Below are 19,518 nucleotides of genomic sequence, written 5' to 3'. Positions count from 1 at the left end.
TTTCCTGGTCTGCATCAATAGAATAGTCTCAGAAGAGGGGCATAGGAAGTGGCATGCAGCTTAGACTGGGGAGTATCCTGCTCAGATTTACCTTGCTTTTCTGGACTTTTGCTGATTCCGCATAGCTACATTTCCCCTGAGAGCTACTATTGACCTGATAGTACTGGCTGCCAGTTGGCAGGGAAGATTTACCTAGATTAGGTGGTTATTTCCTGTTCCTGTCTACAGACTTGGAAAAATGGAGAGAGTTTACTTTCCTCCAAACACTTCTCAGAACATAGTGGCACAAACTGTTCAGAAGTGGGAAAATTCCTTAAAAAGCTATGTCTGGTTACCTTCAGATAAACATTTCCATTAATATTTCATTTCATTTTGAGCCCCTTTCTGGTTTGTAGTATTTCTTCAATATATATAGGTGGCCTCAAACCATACGGTAAAAGTATTTTCCAAAAACATTCACTTTTTGTCTTAACTATGAACTGTTTTCCTTATTTCCTTGTCATTGAGTAAGCAGCTCCTCTCAACAGGCTCAAATCCCTTTTTCTACTTTGATCTGTCTCTGATTATGCTGATGTCTTATGTCCTTTTGGGAACTCATACATGTTTTAATAACACATTTAAGAATGAAATTGCCTATTTCTTCCCTCTGTGTGTTGGGAAAAGAAAAACTTTTGTTGCTATGTTTAGATGATATGTATTGAATGTTCCCATAATCATTGCCCTGTGTAAAGTAGTTATCACACACAAGATACAATCTCTCGTGCTCCGTGGTGTTTATTCTGTTTCAGTCTACTTTAAAATGCTTAACTTCCCAAGTTCTTTTCCCCATTAAATATTGCTTTTAGATATTTTGGTTTTTTAAAATTTCCATATACATGTTCTTTATAAAAGACATTGGATGGGCATTTGCAAATGAAAAATTAGAGTCCCAGATTTTGAAGGAATAGTTTTATTCTGTCTACTAAAAGTCTGATTTCTTCCATCTTCAGGCATCTGTCCTAAACACAGTGGGGTTGTCAAGTAGCAATCCCTCCCATCTTTGACACAGATACTTCCCTGCAATACCAACCCCCAAAGAGGATGTTTCCTGGGGCAGGTAAGGAACAGGGAGAGTACAGATGATTCTGTATCTGCTCTACCTCTTATGAGGGCTCTTGAGAACATATACTCAACAGTGCCTAAAATTCATAGAATGTTAAATCTGGAAGAGACAATAACAAGTTATCAAGACTGGCAGACTACTTCCTGGTCCCTGAAAGTGTTGTGTACTTTTACATCTTATTATGGAGTGCCTGGCAAAATGCAGCTTATCCTCTAGCACCCTACCCTCTGAGTGAATCATCCCTTCATCAGTCATAGCATAGCCTAATAAGAAACTGTGTATAATTTCTCCCACTATGTGTTTGAATGCCCTCCAACACATTTCATAGTGTAGTGTTTAATGGTGTTCTTTTTTTATTTACTCTACAAATTTTGAATGTTTGCTTGAATAGACAGGATTATAGTAAGAATGGCGTACGTATCTATTTTAGTGGGATAAACACGAGGATTGAAGGTAAAGTACTTGTAAATGACTTTCATGTTTTTGATAGGAAATGAATTCACTCATACTTTTAGGTTTCCACTCAAGTCACTGAGGGAGAGAATATACAACTTAGTTCTGTGTTATTGAGAAACCATCAATGGTATTTTAAAGACATGTTACATATATGTTACAGTATGATTCACTTTGTTCTGAATCTGCCAAGGGACCTGTCTTACACACAGCTCTTTTGTATAGGCATTGCTATGGGAGAGGATTGACTTCTTACTGTCCATTTACTGGTTGCTGACGTTGACTCTACCAAATTAGAAGGTGAAAAATGAAGAGGTGAAATTCATCTTTAAAGATAACGTGTGTGAATTTTAGGATACTAGTATTTGTATGAGTAATGGAAGAATTGGTGAGAAAGTGATCCCATCTAATACTTATCTTCCTGATCAACTACTAGTCAAGAGCAATTAGAGAAAAATTTCAGCTGGAGCATTAGAATCCTGTCTCAAGTTATAAGATAGTATATATGATGTAGAAAGCAAAACAAAAACAAAAACAAAAAAACCCTGGAATTTACCTTTTGCTTTTTATTTTAGGGCCTTTAGTGTAGGTCATCCAGCATGTGAATACTAACATTGACAAAACTTGGCCTTGTACTTAGTCATCTTTTTCAATGCCTCTGGGCATTTGGCTCTTGGAAGGAGGTAATTCTTAGTACTGCTCCCTGGTTTGCATTATTTATTTGGGAACCTGTCTGCCATTGTGGTTACTTGTCAGAACACAGCATAATTTAAATGTTCGAGGTGGGTGATTGAAGTACTTGAACTTTTTCCCCAACTGCTGATGACTGATTAGAGAGTACTTTAAATAAAGAATGTGTTCTCCAACTTAACAGCATATTATAAGAGATATATGACATACGGTATATCCCCCCAAATTTTAATTTTTAGAAAGCAGAAATGTATTATATTTTACCAATAATACTGTGAATACTCATATTAACAGGAACCATCCCCAACTGTAGGGTATTAATCTTTTTACAAAATGTCCTAAAATGTATAAATTAATTTCATAAAATCTGACAAAGTTGCTTCTGTTTAGAAACGAATTGCTTTTAAACGGAACCATTAATTGAGACTATCAGTGCTTTGCTGCAGAATCCAAACATCTATTGTATTAAACTTCATTTAAAACTATATTACCCTCTTAAAACAACAACAGTCAAAACAACTAAATTATTTTCTTGTTGCCATTTTATTATAATTGATATTTTGATGTTTGATGATTGTATTTATTGGCAATAATTTTATCTGAAAATTAAAATAAACTTTCTGGTTTCAGAGTATTACTTTGTTAGTATTTGCTGTTGTCCTTCACCTCTCCAAACCCTACTCGTTCTTCTAGGCCAAGCTGAAGATGATCAAACTCACTGAAATTTTCTCCTATCCCAGTAGCTTAATTTATGGCATTTTGGACATGGCTTATAGCACTTACTTCCTTTTGCCTTGTGTTAGTTAGCTGTGAACATGCCCTCCTCCTGTACGTTAGTTAGCTGTGAACATGCCCTCCTCCTGTACTGGCTCCCAGAGAGCAAAGACTATGTTTTAGGCAACTGTGTATCTCCAGTAGCACCTTTCACAGTGCTTTGCACACCACCCCCCCATACATTCAGTAAGTATTTATTAAATCTGTTTATTTTTTCCCCTGATTTTCTAGACTAGACTTAGGAATCAATCAGTGACTTGAGGTTTAAATGAGGAATGAGGTAGTAATGGCTCTGTAGTCAAGATTGGCCAGGTTTGAGTTCCTACTTCATGATGTATTAACTGTGGGACTGCCTCATCTGTAAGATAGGAATGTTAGTAATAGTATCAGCCTCCTAGAGTTGTTGATGAGGATTAACATAGATAATCTGTTAAAACCATTTATTGGGCTTTCTAACATATAGAATACATTCAATACAGCATAGCTATAATTGTTGCTAAACGCAGTCCTACTGGGCTAGATGCTAAGCCCCCGAGGGCCTGTCTTCTGGTCTTTATAGCTCAGGCACCTAACCTTGATATAGTAAATATTCAACAAATACTTCTTTTAATTGAATTGATTGATTTACCCTATTTTTATCTTCCATTACAGCCCACTGTTTGTAACATGGAAGATTGGTCGAGACAAAAGATTGCGTGGATGCATAGGTACTTTTTCTGCCATGAATTTGCATTCAGGACTCAGGGAGTACACACTTACCAGGTGAAGACCAATTTTTGTTACCTCTGCTTCTACATTAAAAAAAAAAGAAAAACCTTACGAAACTTGAACCTGATACTCTAACTCCTTTTCCTTTCCTGAACTGTCAGCATTCTTGACTCCTTTCATGTCAGACTTTTTTCTTCTCTTCGACCATTTGCCTTGTCTCTGATAAAATGTTATTGATATATATTATCATAACATAAAATACTGTGATTACATGTATTCTGCCATAGATGTCTTAAAGAGTTTTTTTTTTCTTTCAGTGGCCATCTTATTTTGTATAACTTGAAAATCAATGACCAAATATCTATGGGTTACTTAAATGTGTTATTTCCATAATAATAGTCATTGTGTCTTCTTTGTTAGGCTTTAAAAAATTGTTGATGTCTATTCCATCTCACACATTTTGTTACACTTTTATGTACTTTTGGAATTGAAGGGAGAACCTAAGAAGAAAGTGATGCAACAGCCTGGCAGCATAATCATTCACATTCACACTTTACCCAGAATTAATTGCAGCTTACTTATTTTGTTTCATCCAACACAAGGACAAAGTAATGAATGCCTCATTACAGTTGTTAAGACTTTGCTCTTAATTTCTGAACTCACAAAAAGCTATCTAGCATGCCATCAGATTTTTTTGGTTCAAGTTTAGATTTCTAACAAATTGTGTTCCAAAATTATTTCAAAAGAAGAAAATTCCTTAAATAATAAGCTATTAGCAAAGGAATTTCCTGTTTTTGTTCATATTTCAGGGTGATTATCTGATACAGTTTCTATAGTTGTAATATGCACAGTGTATGTCCAACAAGAAATTGGTCCCTGCTGACTATTGGTACTTGTGGTAAGTTGCTCAATCTCCAATAGATAAAGTAGTAATTATAGTACTTTGTTCTATATACTTAATAGGAGTATTAGGGAGATGTCAGGGGAATGAAGTAATAATCAGTCACTACTTTGCTTCAGGATTAATGTTGTGGAAGATTCATTATTTTACTATAGAATTGCATAAATGCTGCTCATAGCACCAGTTAATAAAATGCTGGCAACTGAGTTTAGTATTCTTATATTTGAAGATGTAGCTCACAGCTACAGGATTTTCTTAGCTTACACTGAAGCCCAGAAAGAAAAGGAAAGGCTTGGAGGGTCATGTTCATTCTTAGATTTTCACAGGTATTAGAAATGGGGTGTTTGGACTTGATTAAATAATAATTAGGCAGAAAGGGGGTTGAAACACACATTCTGGAAATAACTACAACTTACTAAAGATAGTACAGTTATAAGTCTAGGCATGTTAGATTTTTTTTCCCTGACACGAAATACCATGGACTCATTTTGGGACTTTAGCAAATTCTGCCAGGACAGGTGCATATGAAATTACGTTTTAAATAGCTAATCAAAGGCAATTTATTATATATTTCCTAAAATAAGTTGTTATGAGGAATACCAGTTCCTTGGTATTGCTTGAAAAAAGAATTCTATGGCCAAATAAATTTTGGGAACACGAGTTAAACAAATTTAAACAGCTCTGCTCACTGCAGGGTTTCTCAGAACCTTTTATGTTAATAGTGTGGTGAGTCTCTGAGGGATACAGAATGCAGCATTTCCCAGACTTTTTTGACTACAGAACCCTTTTATCCTCCCACCCTCGTGTCTTATGCCATTAGTGCTCCAAGGAACACATTTTCAGAAACAGAAGTATGTTATAAAATTTCCATTTTTCTTTATAGTTGGGGAGCCTGAATTGATAGTATAGAAAACCTTTGTACTTTCAAGTGAAATTGTGGCGGAAATCCCAGTATCAAATATTATATACTTTAGAAATCCTTAGTAGTAGTAGCTATAGTAGCAATTTGTTTTTACTTAAAGAAAACATGAAATTCTTTTGCCTACATTGATAAAAAGGGATGAAAATATCCAATTTTTCTGGACTTGTGAATCTGTCTCCTAGGGCAATTACCAGAAGAATTATAGTATATTTTTTCTGACAATAATATGATTCGGAATGAATCATTCAAATAGTTGGACTTAGAAATTTGCCTACATTTGTATTTGTATTTGTACATATACAGGTGTAGTCTATGGCTCTTCCTGTTTACTTTTCAGCTTTTTTCCCCATGTTTCTATACAATTTCCTGAAATTGTATACAGCACATTAGAGAGATATGTGTGTTTGTGTGTGTATATACACATATATGTACCTGGTCTTCTCATTTTTGTTTGGTTTCATTTCTTTTGCTTAATATGATAATAAGAATGAAGTTATTTGGAAGAGACGAACAAAGAAAACAAGTCTTAAAATATACAGTTGCTCTTTTTTCTGGATTCATTTTAGAGTCAAAACTGTGGCATCATTTTAAAAAGTTGCAATATAATGTTTTTCAGTCCCATAGGGCACCTACCATTTCTACATGCTGTTGTTATTAGTGGTATTAATTTATATGCATGGTCCTCACAACAACTCTTAGGTATTAATATCCACATTTTAAAAATGAGGAAACTGAGATTTAGAGAATTTAAATAATACACCCACTCACACATCTAGTAAGTGGTAGAAACAGGATTCAAACCCAGGCCATCTGACTGCAAAGTCCAAGCTCTTAACTACTACATTTAAGATAAGATAAAATAAAATTTTCTGAGAATATATGTTTTGTAGCTTCATGGTGAAAATAATGAACTTGAAAGCAGGTTCCTATAAATTGTTTAATCATGGGTCAATAATTCTTCAAAAATTCTAGTTAGCAGTTAAGACTGAAATTTTAGAACATTATTTTAAATTCCGGAAAATCCATAGGTGGGATCATAAAAAGTATATAACTCAGGGTTGCATAGAGTAGTCAGAAGAAAATTGACTTGGATTAATACTGTAGAAAAGGATAATGCTTATTACAAAAATGTACTACTGTATGGTATGAAATTGCGTTCTTTGGCCACATGTAAATAATGGATTAGACTTCAAGAGGAATACAATTCTTCTGAACATAATAGTTGGTGATTCTTGGAGTCTGGTCTTAAAACCTATAAATCATGAAACTTATAAATGGAATCAAATGAACTTAGGGTATTTGGGATAAAAGGGAAGGAGAGAGCAAAACAAAAAATAAACAGTGAAATTAAAGACTCATCAGGTATAGGTGTCTTTTTAAAAAAAATTAGGATATCTGGTTACTCACTGTCTTCATCTGTGACTAGATAGATTATTATTCAGTTTTCATAATGTTACTCAGCTATACTCTTTATTTTTTATTGTAAAATATGCATAACATAACATTTACCACTTTAACCAATTTTAAGTGTATAATTCTGTGGCGTTAAGTACATTCACATTGATGTGCAACCATCCACCATAAATCTCCAGAACCTTTTCATCTTCCCCAACCGAAACTCTGTACCCACTAAACACTGACTCCCCATTTCCCCTTCCCTCAGCCCCTGACAGCCATCATTCTACTTTGTCTCTATGAATTTGACTCTTCTAGGTACTTCACATAAGTGGAATCATACAGTACTTGTCCTTTTGTGACTGGCTCATTTCATTTGGCATAATGTCTTCAAGGTGCATCCATGTTGTAGCATGTGTTAGAATTTCCTTCCTTTTTAAGGCTGAATAATATTCCATTGTATGTATCTACCACATTTTGTTTGTCCATTCATCCATGCATGGAAACTTGGGTGGCTTCTACTTTTTGACTATTGCACATAATGCTACTATGGACATGGGCACGCAAAAATCCGTATGAGTACCCTTTCTTCTTTTAAAAAGCTAACCATTTTATAGAGAATAATGATCTAGTTTGTTTGTGGTCCCTTAATCTCTAAAACCTAAATGTAAAAAAATGACCAGGTACTTTTTAAATGAAATGCCTATCCTGGATTAAGTTTTTATGTATAAATATACTGTTTTAAAATTAAAATACTTGTCATAGTCAAGTTTTATGTTCTCCTAATTGAAATTTTGATTTATTGTAGACTGGAATAAGACCTTATAAGTAGGCTGAGGATTTCTCCCAATTGTAAAAATACATAGTTTCTGTGTAGGTAGCAGGAAAACTTTGTGAGAATTACAACATTGAACTATTAAATAGACTATTATTTCCTTGACCTGAGTAAAAGCAGGAAAGATTATAGCAAATAAGAAGCAGGATGGAGAGCTCAGAATTATTGATAGAAGTTTATCCATGGTGAAATTAAAGTTCACAGATTAGTGTATTTATTAGTGGTCAAAACTTCAAGATAGAAATATTCTTTGTCTCACTTGAAAAAGAATAATTTCTAGTACTTATCAAGCTAGTTGCATTAGTGGCTTTTACCTGTTAGAAAGCAAAGACAAATTTGTACTCTTTTTTAGTACTTAGATTATATAGTTTTATAAAGAGGAGAATTACAATTAATATAGATGAACACAAACATCTCAGTCAAAGAAAATTCCTTAAAATCTTGGTTAATAATTATCCAGTGAAGTGTAGGTCTATTTCTTTATGTAAATTCAAGTTGATAGTAATTTTTCTAGAATATGTAAGTGATTAATAGATGTGTTCTTATTTCATCAAACAGGAATACGGCCTATCATCACGCTTAAAAGACTGTCTTTCCTTTCTTCTCCTTTACTTGGTTGTTCTTAGACGTCTTGGCAGTGAAATAATTATGCAGGTGCAGGCAGTGTCTGGAGCTTGATTCAGAACTATGCCACTTTGTTGCACAGCTTAATTCTGAGAAAATAGCAAGGGAGGTTTGTTCTTTCTAGGGACTAGGGTGACCACATAAAAGGTGATGTGTTTTTTTGTGTGTGTGAGAGTGAGGTAAGGGTGTGTGTGTGGGGGGGGGGATGAGAGAGAGAAGATGATTGTTTGTTTACATGTTACACATGTTCACTTACTATTAGGCTTTTTGGGATACTGCAAATAGCTAACAGACCTACTTTATTACTTTCAAAGGTCCTGGCTAGATTGGGTACCTTTGGGTAACTAGATTCATTGTAAACCAAGTTTGCTTTTATATTTTGGTGTTGTAATCTGGCATTTTTCTAAAGCAGTATGAGTTTAAAACCATTGAAAGCAGCATAATTATATTTTCCCCCTTAGGGCGGACTATTTTGTGATCATTCTTTTTCTTGATTATTTTCGGTAACTAGACTTGGCTCCCTGTGAATAATTAGTTTAAGCAAGCTCCCCCCACTCCTCACGGTAATATCAGCCAGATTGATTTTTCTTATGAAAAGAAAAGCTGTACATGAGTCACTTCTGACTGTACACTATTGTCAGCGAAGCTCATTCTGGAGATGTTACGGCCAGACTATTTTTGGCAAGTGTCTGTGGCAAGGCTCCTGGCTAAAATATGCTTTTTGGAGAGAGAAATTAGATCTATCAAAAACACTATGCAAAATTAATTATCTTAATTTACAATCTACATTTTGTTGCCTTTTACAAAAGGTGGCATGGCTTGAGTCCTAAAAGGTATACCTAATTTGTTAGTTTCAGTGTATAAATTACCAAATGAGAAATTGTTTGTCAGATTTCATAAGCATTTAATTTGAGGTGTAGTTTGGAACCTAGATTGTTACATGCCTTTTACTCGAAATTATCCATAGAATAGCACAGCTAAATATAATCTGTGGAGTTCTGGAATCTTGATTTTAGCCGCTAGCTTAATGCACTCCTTCATTATCCCGTGGTTGTGCTAATGTGCAGTGATGTGGCCAAAAACTGGCCAGGAGAAACCAAAGAGCAAGAACCATTCCCAGTATGGGTGATGACTCCTGAGTTACAGAGAATTATCTGAATTCATATAGCACCTACTGCCACAGAAATTAAGTGTAGTGAGTATATCAGATTCTAATTCCTTATCACATCTTTCAGATCTTCAGAGTCTCTACTTGGAATCCCTGTGCTGCTTTGATTAAGAGCCACAGGCACAATGCCTTTGGGTAGAAAATCAGAAAAAGCTATCTGAAAAAGGTGAAGGTATGAGAGAAGCTGATAATGGGTTTTTGCCCTGTCAGAGCTCTTGGTTTCTGTGTTTCATAAGGAGAGGGTAAACTACAGGAAATTGACCCTATTCTTACATCTAACTCTAAACCTTACCCCTTTGCTCTTTCTCCCTTTAATTATGCTTAAACAGTTCATCCTGTAAATCTAGTCTAAATTTTGCCTTAGGAGTTTATAATGTAGTAGGAGAGATAAGCTATATAAATAATTACAGTCCTAGGTAGAAAGTGACTTTTGCCAAAAAGTCAGAGGTGGTGATAATGGATGAACAGATATTCTATATCTGTAATAAAAGCAGAAATGTATTTAAAGCAATTTATGAAATTATTTTATTTGGTCCATCCCTACTTCACTTTGAGTAAAAGCAGAACACTTTATACCACTTTTTGGTTTGTTTTTATCCTACGTGGACAAAAAAAAAGTCCAGATTACAGGGATGTGTGTAAATTATTATTATCAAAGTGACCACATACAAGGTATTGGGTGTTTTGAGAGATTTTACTAACACATATTTTGAAGGGAGGCGGAATGAACTTGCTATGGAAAAAAATAAAACCTCAGAAACAGAGTACCCACACACACACTCTTCACCAAAGAATATCTAGAACCAGTTGGATTATAGCCTGATGCTTGGCAAATGAAGAAAATTAAAAGTTAACAGTTTAGATTCTACTTTCCTCTTGTCCCATTAAAATAAATTCATATTTTGTGTCAGTCCAGTGAACTGATATCTCCCTCCTTTCCTGAGAATCATTGCTTGAGATATTCTTCATTTTTTCTGATGAAGGATGAAGTGGTAAAGATAAGTTAGAACACAAATATTGTATGAAATTATTATCATATTAGATGTGGTCTAAAATCATACCATAGGCATTTAACAATATGTTTGCTTTTGTCTGAACATTTAAAAAATAAATATTGGGTCTACTTATAAATGTCTGAAGTATTTGAGTCATTAGGGCCTGAATGAACAAGAGAACAGATTTGTATCTTAGTGTTCTGGAAGAATAAGATGCTCACACCAATGTATGCTCAAGGCGACTGTTCATTCTAGAATATCATGCAAATAATATACTCTTACCACTCTAGGGGACAATGTTGCTAGTCATTTGAGTACTCTAAAATAATCGAATGTTGAGGTTTTTGTGCAGCAATTTAATATTAAATTTTCAGCTATTATTTTATGAGCATGAGCAAATGCTTTTTAAAAGATTTCCTTAAAAGGCAAAAGAAACAGCCCTCCTCTGTGATCTTTGCCCTTCCCCCAAACTTTCAACTACCTCATATGTGGATATCCAAAGTAGTAGACTTTGGAAAACATTTCCTTTTCATTATTGATAACAATTTGGTGTTCTTTAAAGCCTAAACACTTATTGTTAGCCCTTTATCTTGCATTATAAATATATTTGTCTTAGAAACAATTTCCAGATTTTTTTTACAGTCTCTCTCTTTTTAAATAAAGAGCAAACATTCAATAGGTCTTGTTCTAAAGAGCTACATTTTCTGAGCTGCTTCTTGTTAACAAAATAAATTAAAACACCCGTACTATATAACAAATAAAGTAGACATGGACAAATGGTAACTTAAAAAAAGTTCTACTGGAATAAGAATTTCATAGGTGCTAAGGATTTTTAAAGGTGAAAATTGGTATTTAACAACTTCTATTGAGAATGTAGCTCTAATTATTGTTAATATCAAATGTACATTTTTAGTATGTTTAAAATTTAAAAGTGAAGAGAATACATTAGATTCATAAAGTATAGATTTACAGTTGGTCTCATGTTCAGAAAACTTTTCTATTAGTTTTACAATTTTACTTCAGCTCACGAAGCTATCTTGTAAATAAATATATCGAAAGTATAGGCTTCATCATTCAAATTAGGTTAGCAGGTTATGTCCCATATTTAAGCCTCATTTTTAACATTTATACATTGAAGTGCCAACTCTTGTGTCCTTTCTAGTAGTGAAAGAGAAGATCAGAAAAAGCCATAAAATAAATCCTTCAGAAGCTTTTTTTTTTAAACAAGTTTATTTTCTTTTTTTTTAAAATTTTATTTATTTATTTATTTTTGGCTGTGTTGGGTCTTCGTTTCTGTGCGAGGGCTTCCTCTAGTTGCGGCGAGCGGGGGCCACTCTTCATCGCAGTGCGCGGGCCTCTCCCTGTCGCAGCCCCTCTTGTTGCGGAGCACAGGCTCCAGACGCGCAGGCTCAGTAGTTGTGCCTCACGGGCCTAGTTCCTCCGCGGCATGTGGGATCCTCCCAGACCAGGGCTTGAACCCGTGTCCCCTGCATTGGCAGGCAGATTCTCAACCACTGCGCCACCAGGGAAGCCCCCTTCAGAAGCTTTAATTAAAGGGATTGCCCAGAACTCAACTTCCCGTTCCTATACCCGGCTACTTTCAGGACTGCCTTATATGTTCCACAAAGCTGATTTAAAAGGTTACCACTTCACTAAAGATGGGAGGAAAGAGGATCTCTCTTAAATTCTTCAGGCTGCTTTAAACCTAAGCCATTCTTCTAAGATGGCCTTCTGTTACTCTTTGGCTAAGGGGGATTGATTTGCTTACCTAGGTAGGGAGAAGGCTGCTAAGCCTTTGAAATGAGTGGAGCTGCATTGCAATATTATGAAGAGCAGTAAATAACCATACACTGTGGTTAGACTTCCACTGCTAATGAGGTCACAGGTTCAATCCCCATTTGGACCACTTCACTTTGTTTTGCTCTGACTCACAGCCTGCACCCTAGACCCTGGGCAGTGGATTACAAGGGGCCTCAGGTAAGAGCATGTGGATGATCCAGTACCACACCCCAAACCTCAGCACTGTCTCAGCATATGAGACATGCTACATTTGGAGTACCCCAAACTGAGCTGTCTCAGAAGTAGTTAATAGTAAGTCTAATAATAATTGCTTTGAATCTCAACGAAAAAAAAGAGAATGTTAAAAATGTTAGTTTCTTTCCACAAGCTCTCTGAAGAGAGCCAGTGTGACATTGGAAAAAGAGCTCTTTGGAGTAGCGGTGGGACTGAGAACACAGGTTGGGTTTCAACAGGCCTGAAAATGCTGTGGACAAAAGGGGAGATCTCTGGTTGGATCCCTGGCCTCAGAGCAGCCTGGAGAAATTGTGTATTAGTTCCTTTTTCCTGAATTTCCACCTCTAATAAAGAGTAGTGGCTAGGGATGGGAGTCATCCCAGATAACAGTGGATTTCAGCTAAAGCAACTCCTAAGCACTTCAGTGGTGAAAGGATGACTGTTAAATTCATAAGGTTATAAAGACATGTTATAAAATGTAATTGCTCTTTTTAAAAGACATTTTTTGAAAAGGCTGCCTTTTAAGGTTGTCATCTCTGGTGTATTGAGATGTTCCTGTGCCTCATGTATCAGCTCACTAAGGTGTGTGTCTACTGTCTAAGCATCTGTGCCCTCCCATGCTGTTGCATCATCCTCTTCATAGCTTTTGTTACTGCTCAGAGCAGCTCACTTACCCCATCAGCCAAAATGGGCACAGACGTACCCACTGGCGTGACTAAATTCTCCTCAGTTATTGTTAATCCTTATACTCGAGACAAGAAGCCCCCCCTCTGTCTACCCATCTTGTCTAGAGTAAAATTAGAGTCATTCCAGAGCCTGTATTTCACTCAGAATAAAGTTAATGTTCTAAAGTGCCACCATCCTTTGTCTGCCCCTGCCTCTCCCCCATCACCTATTCCCATCCTTCTTAAAAAGCACAGCATCAGAGGCCCTAACCTCGCACTCCAGCCATGCACAGTTATTCGCCACTTCCCAAATGTAGTCTTTTGTGTCTCTCTGGCTTTGAACATTTTTTTTTTCTCTGCCAACCACACCTCTCTCCATTTCCAGCCAGTCAACTCCTACTCATCCTTCAAGACTCAGCTTGCTCATTACTTCCTCTGTGAGATTTCCTAGACACTCCCCAGCAAAGCTGGTCCGTCTCTGTGTTCTCGTAGCACTTTGTTCGGGCCTCTATTATAACACTTAATATATTGGATTGTAATGATTAGCTTTACATGTTTGTCTCTCCCTTTTGAAATTGCTCTCAGCAGTAGTTTAGCAAGCCACATCAAAGCAAATCAACAGAAACCAGGCTCATGACTTTGTAGCAACTTTCCTCGATCCTGAGAACCATTTTTACTCTTTTCCCTTTCTGTCTGCTTCTGTTAGCTTAGGTTTGTCACCTTCTCTTGCTGCCAGTGTGCTTGAGCTGGTAGGAGTTGCCGATGCTGATTGGTAGTGAGAGGGGTAGTTTAAGGCCACTTGGAGTTAGACTGAGCCAGGGGACAGTGTACCCAGTACACTTTAGAAAGCAGGTTAACGTAAGGTCAATCTCGTTATAAGTGCTATAGTGATTGAATTGATGTTCACCATGGAACCATATAGCTGGAAGACATCCTTAGAAGTCATCTTAGTCCAACCCCTATCAGGTACTTTAATCTCTCTTAAAGTCTCCTAAGAAATGAGCATCTAGCTTCTATCTGAATCTCTCCACTGACTTGGAACTCACTACCAGTTAAGTAGTCATTTCATTCTCAAACACCTCTAAACCCACCGCCACAGCTCCAGTTACCACATAGCTATAGTTGAAGTGCCAGAAGTCAAAGATTGCCTGTATTTAGCACTTTATCCTTTATAGAAAGCCACATTAACCAGCAGTGGTTAAACTTGCCCTCTGAGTAATGGCTGAGTCTTTAGAAGTTTAGGAGTGGTAAGATACACAGCTTTACAACTGACTCCCATCCACCCACTCATAACAATTTTAACTGGCCCCTTATTGAAACCTTTGAAGCTGCTGCCACCGCATCTTCTCTCACTGCCTACATTAGACTTCTGGAATTGTCTGGGCCAGAGAGTCCACAGATTCTGAGATAGAACTGGCACTAGAACTTTTAGTACCCCCAACAACTCATCACACAAAATTGTGTTGGATTAGAACACAGGTCCTCTGACATCACCAGGGAGACTGTCACTACAATTTCCACAATAGAAGGGATCCATAAAAGTATGTAAATTTATTTATTTTAGTTTTATGTTAAGAAGCATACAGTTTCAAGGCACCCTGTAATAAAATAATCATTTTGTAATGTAACATCTCACCGTCAAGTTATCTGCCTTGGGTCAAGTTTTTGGCATATTTCCGTAAAGTGAAGAATGCCCTTGGAGCTATTCAACCAAAACTACAGGTGTAATAGGATATGTGTATTGAGAAGCCCGAAGCAAAACATACATACATATATATATATATATATATACACACACACACACACACACACACACACATACACACAAACTCATATGTATATGAAGTTTACTCATATCTTAGATTTCCATTTTTTTTCCAAACATGCCTCCAACATGCTACTAGTTATATTTCCTAAGCACAATAATAACTTCTATTTTTGTGGGTGTGCTGGACCTGTCCTAAGTATTTTATGTAAGTTACCTCATTTAATCTTTTCAACAACTGCGTGAAGTTGAAGGTATTTCACTTATATTACAGTTAGGGAAAACCAGGGCTTAGAGAGGTTGAGTGACTTGCTGAATGACAGCTAGTATTTACATGACAGTACCTGAATTTGAACCTGATTCTGTCAAAGTCTGTGTTCCCAACCACATTGCTATACTGTTCCCCTCCAGTAACATCGCTCCCGCTTCTCCCATGAAAGCTGCTTATAGCTATTTGTTCTGCTAACTCAACTGGTATCCCCTGGTCTCAGCTCACAGGAGAAACAAACAAACATTGAATAACTTTTCATTCGGGGACTCAGTTTCTTAACTCAGGAATCCAGAAATCTCCCTTACACCCTCAGCCTGTTCATTCCAGTCTTACTCAACTTCTCCTGAGTTCTCTTTCCTTTTAGAATCCTGCGGTGCAATGTCTCCCTCATGTGCCTTTTTTCTTCACAGCTATCCTGTCAGTCCAGTTTGGTGTTCTGAACTCCCATAGTCTCATCAGAATTGATCAGTCTCTCAGGGATGCACACTTCCCAAGCTTTGATTTCTCTCTGTGCAATTTTTGCATTTAATATCAGCAGGTTTCCATGGAATACTAGTTCAGCCTTTAGGTTTCTAGTCAGGCATAACCCACTGAAATCTACTGTGACTTTTCAGGGGCTCTGCTCTTCTCAACAGTCAGTCAAAAGGGAGACATCATTTCGGGGGTCGGAAATCAGTCTGTTCCTTGGAAATTATAATTAAGGAAACATATTCCAAATATCTAGGTGATTCAGGCCAAATTTATTGCCTTAGTTTTCATTTTTACAACTTGAAGTTCCTTAGGGCAACTTATAAAACAAGAAACAGCTATATAAATGGAGGACAAATATATCCATGACGGACATTTTTCTTATAGTAATAAAAAAGGAATTTCAGGAAAGAATTGTATGTATTTGGTCATGGACTATGTCGGTTTTACCAAACTTAGATTTCTTACAATCATAGGGTTTAAAAAATAAAACGATCCAGTTTTTGTCTCTCTCTTACTGCAGCTGGGATTCAGGGATCTGAGTATTTGGAAGACAGGGAAGATTTTTTAAATGTATTTTTAAAAATCGTATGCAAGTCTTTTATGGGTGCGTTATCTTTTTTAAATTTTGAGGTGAATGGTAATAAAAACTTTAGAACCATAAGCTTTGTGAATATCTTCTGTTTTTGCCCCTGATCCATTTTAAAAATTTTCTTTGTCTAAAACAAGTAATACAGCATTGGAAGTCTATTTTCAGGAGAGTTATTTTAAAACCTGACAGGAAAATACCTTTCAAAATTTATATTCATATACTACCTGTTAATTATTGTAAACTTAATAGCAGTGTTGGTTGGTACATTGTCCATGTCACATGTTTCTTAATAGGCTTTCAAGAATTTTGCCAGTATAAGAAGTCATTTCACATATTCAAGGTTCCACATACCAGAGACTCAATCATGGCAACATGGCAAATTAATGATGCAGTGGAGGAGAAACCAGCAAATGGCTTGGGGATGCTAGCCCAGAAATTAGTAACATATTTAGTCTTTGGGATGCCAGTGAGGCTAAACAAGGCACTTAAGTGTCATTTGTAGGCTTACGTCATAGGCCAAAGAGGTGGGAGGAAAGGGTGATGGGGGCCTGGTAGAGCAGAAATTCTGTGGAATTGTTTAATGTCAGAGTTGATTGCTGCTGTTCTGTCTCTTGCCTTAGGTGTATCCCATTTTAAGTTCAAGACTAAGAAAACCTTCCAGAAAGAAAATTGAAAAATTTCAAAGCAAATAAATTAGTAAACGCCCATGGCTGTCGAGTTTCACGTTGCAGATTCCATCTTCTGTTTCCCAAAGGATTCACCCAGGGTTTTCCCCAAACCCCCAGAGTTACTGCTGCTTTTTTGTGTGTGCTCATTACACACTGCTTGGTGCCTCTGTTACAGCACTTGCTTTATCTTGCCTTGCAGTGTCCTTAGTTTCTTACATGATTGTCTTCCCTACCTAGATGGATAGTCCCTTGGGGACCTGGGCTAAATTTTTCACATCTTTGCACCCCTTAAGTAGCTGTGGGGGATTAGGCATAGATCAAAATGTTTGAATAAGAGAGTTCCCTTAGTATACTGAAATAATTGTTTACTTAGGTGTGTAAGGTAATTAAAGAAAATGTTAGGACCCTATGCAAGGGAAGCAGGAGATGAAGATTAAAGCATCTCTGAACATGTAAACCATAGGACAATAAAATTATTTTACAAAAGTAATTTACTTTCATTTTTAGGAACCTAGATATAACCTAAGGTGAGACATATCTGTATTTTGTTTTCTATTTATAATTTTAAGTCAAGGAGTTTTTTTAACACCTTATTTGCTTTACAGTTGCATCAGTTGTCATTTAATGAAGGACGGGAACACAGTTCTTATGAGAGGCTTTTCAAGGTTTACAGAATATTTCAGTATCCTAGTTGCAGCTGCTAAGTTTTGCTATTATAAAGTGAAACAACTGAAATAAAAGTTTAACATGTGCTTCCATGGCAAAGCCTATATATACTAATTCTACAAATGTGATGAATGAGAAACAGAAATAGCCTGAAGAAAGGAAATGAGAGTGATATTTAACGTCCTATATATTACCTGTAGTGCACAATTGCAACTTATAAGCATTTGGTGCCCCAAGGCTGATTATTAGAATTGTTTCACGAGGGACATTTTATTCACAGTGGCACTACTGTCCAGGTATTTTTTTTAAGTCCTCGGAGATGGCCATTTCTGGGAAGTTTTACATGTACTTCCTAGTCTTAAAAAGGTTTGGGTTAGTGGGTGATGGTTTGTCAGAAATGATCTTTCTGTGATGGCCAGACACCTTGCGGGGATCAAAGTTTGAGGTGAGCAATCCCAAGTAATGTCTTCACGTTGTGCCATTTATTAGTGTCTAGTTAACTATGCTTGAATCTGTTAATGGATGAAACCACACAGAAAGACTGTGTTGACATAGAAATAAAACTTGAATTCAACAAACAAAACAGTACTTCACCCCCTCTTTCCCAATGAAGAAGATTTGGGCTAGGGATTGCGACAACATTTTGATCATTGTATTTATTAGCAAGTTCAAAGAAGTCCCCTTGAGAGATGCCTCAAGGGCTCCCGTTTGTGATTATCTGTGGGAATATTTGCTCAGGGAGTGGATCCTACCCTACTGTGAGCCCGACTTTCCTTGTCATTCCCCCTGCAATAAATACTATGCAATACTTGTCTGTGTAACAAATAAACAGTTTGGGGATTAAATAGAATGCAGTGGAAAAAAAGAAGTCCTTTTGATATGCATTTGATAGGAATGTGTTAATTTCAACAAAACATCTGGTATAAAAAAAAGTTGTGAATGCAGGACGTCTGAGGGAGTTGTGGAAGGAGAAGGGATTTACTGTGCTTAACAATTGCCAGTAGTCAGGCCACTTCCAAGTTGTGATTTTGTCAGACTTGGAAATTAAGTGGGATCAAATCTACTCAGCCCTTCAGTGGGAGAAGATCCAAATCCAGCTGCAGCAAGGAGCAGTTTACTGATTAAGAACTAAGGCTGTACCCAGTGTCTCTTCGCTAGTTTTCATGCTATTAAGGGCAATGCTTAATATTGCCCTTTTTATATTCTGGGTAAAAAAAAAAAAAAAAAAAAGACTGCCTTTGTGGTTTACTGGTTGAACTTGTACAGCTGAATCTACAGTAAAAGGTCTTTCTTCATTGGCGTTATTTTACTACAGATTTCAGTGTTCTTACTGTTCTACTTATTTTCTTAATAAGGTAATTCAAACTTAGAATAGTTACTGTAGTTTCAAAGCTTGATTGAAAGATGCATTCAGTATTTTCTCTAAATAAGCAGCAATTATAACAGCACAGCTGTAGTTAAAGATAGAATTTATTATAAATCCTGACAGTCTTGCTTCTCAATTACACCAGGCTGAAATAAGGTTTATTCAGTTCAATTCCACATTTATTGAGCACTTAACTCAGCATGATACTGTACCAGGTACTGTGGAACTGTGGAGCTACAAAGATGAACAATGCATGATATCTACCCTCCATGAGCTTGTAGTCTTGTAAGAGAGATGGATGGACACACAAAAGAACGATGAGGAAGAAAGTATAAGTGCTATTTAGATGTATAAACAACACTACTGGAAGTTAGAGGAATTAGCTGTGGTTGGACAGACTGTAGAAGGTTTTACAGAAGAACTGACATTTAAGCTGAACCTCTGTGGACATTTAAGACTCCATTTCAACATTTAAAA

At 36.5% G+C, this 19,518-nt stretch overlaps 1 protein-coding gene across 2 annotated transcripts in view; it reads left to right on the top strand.

Moving 5' to 3' along the window:
- Positions 1 to 19,518, top strand: part of AMMECR1 (AMMECR nuclear protein 1) — a 108,063-nt gene that overhangs the window by 47,458 nt on the left and 41,087 nt on the right. For both annotated transcript variants that reach the window (XR_009698942.1, XM_061178899.1), the window contains exon 2: positions 3,671 to 3,781. Coding sequence is in view for 1 of the 2 variants with exons in the window: in XM_061178899.1 (XP_061034882.1) it covers positions 3,671 to 3,781 (111 nt within the window). In the remaining variant the exon portion in view is untranslated. The remainder of the gene's footprint in view (positions 1 to 3,670; positions 3,782 to 19,518) is intronic.

This window comes from Eubalaena glacialis, chromosome X, assembly GCF_028564815.1.
Source record: "Eubalaena glacialis isolate mEubGla1 chromosome X, mEubGla1.1.hap2.+ XY, whole genome shotgun sequence".
Lineage (NCBI taxonomy): Eukaryota > Metazoa > Chordata > Mammalia > Artiodactyla > Balaenidae > Eubalaena > Eubalaena glacialis.
This window is presented reverse-complemented; position numbering and strand designations above follow the sequence as displayed.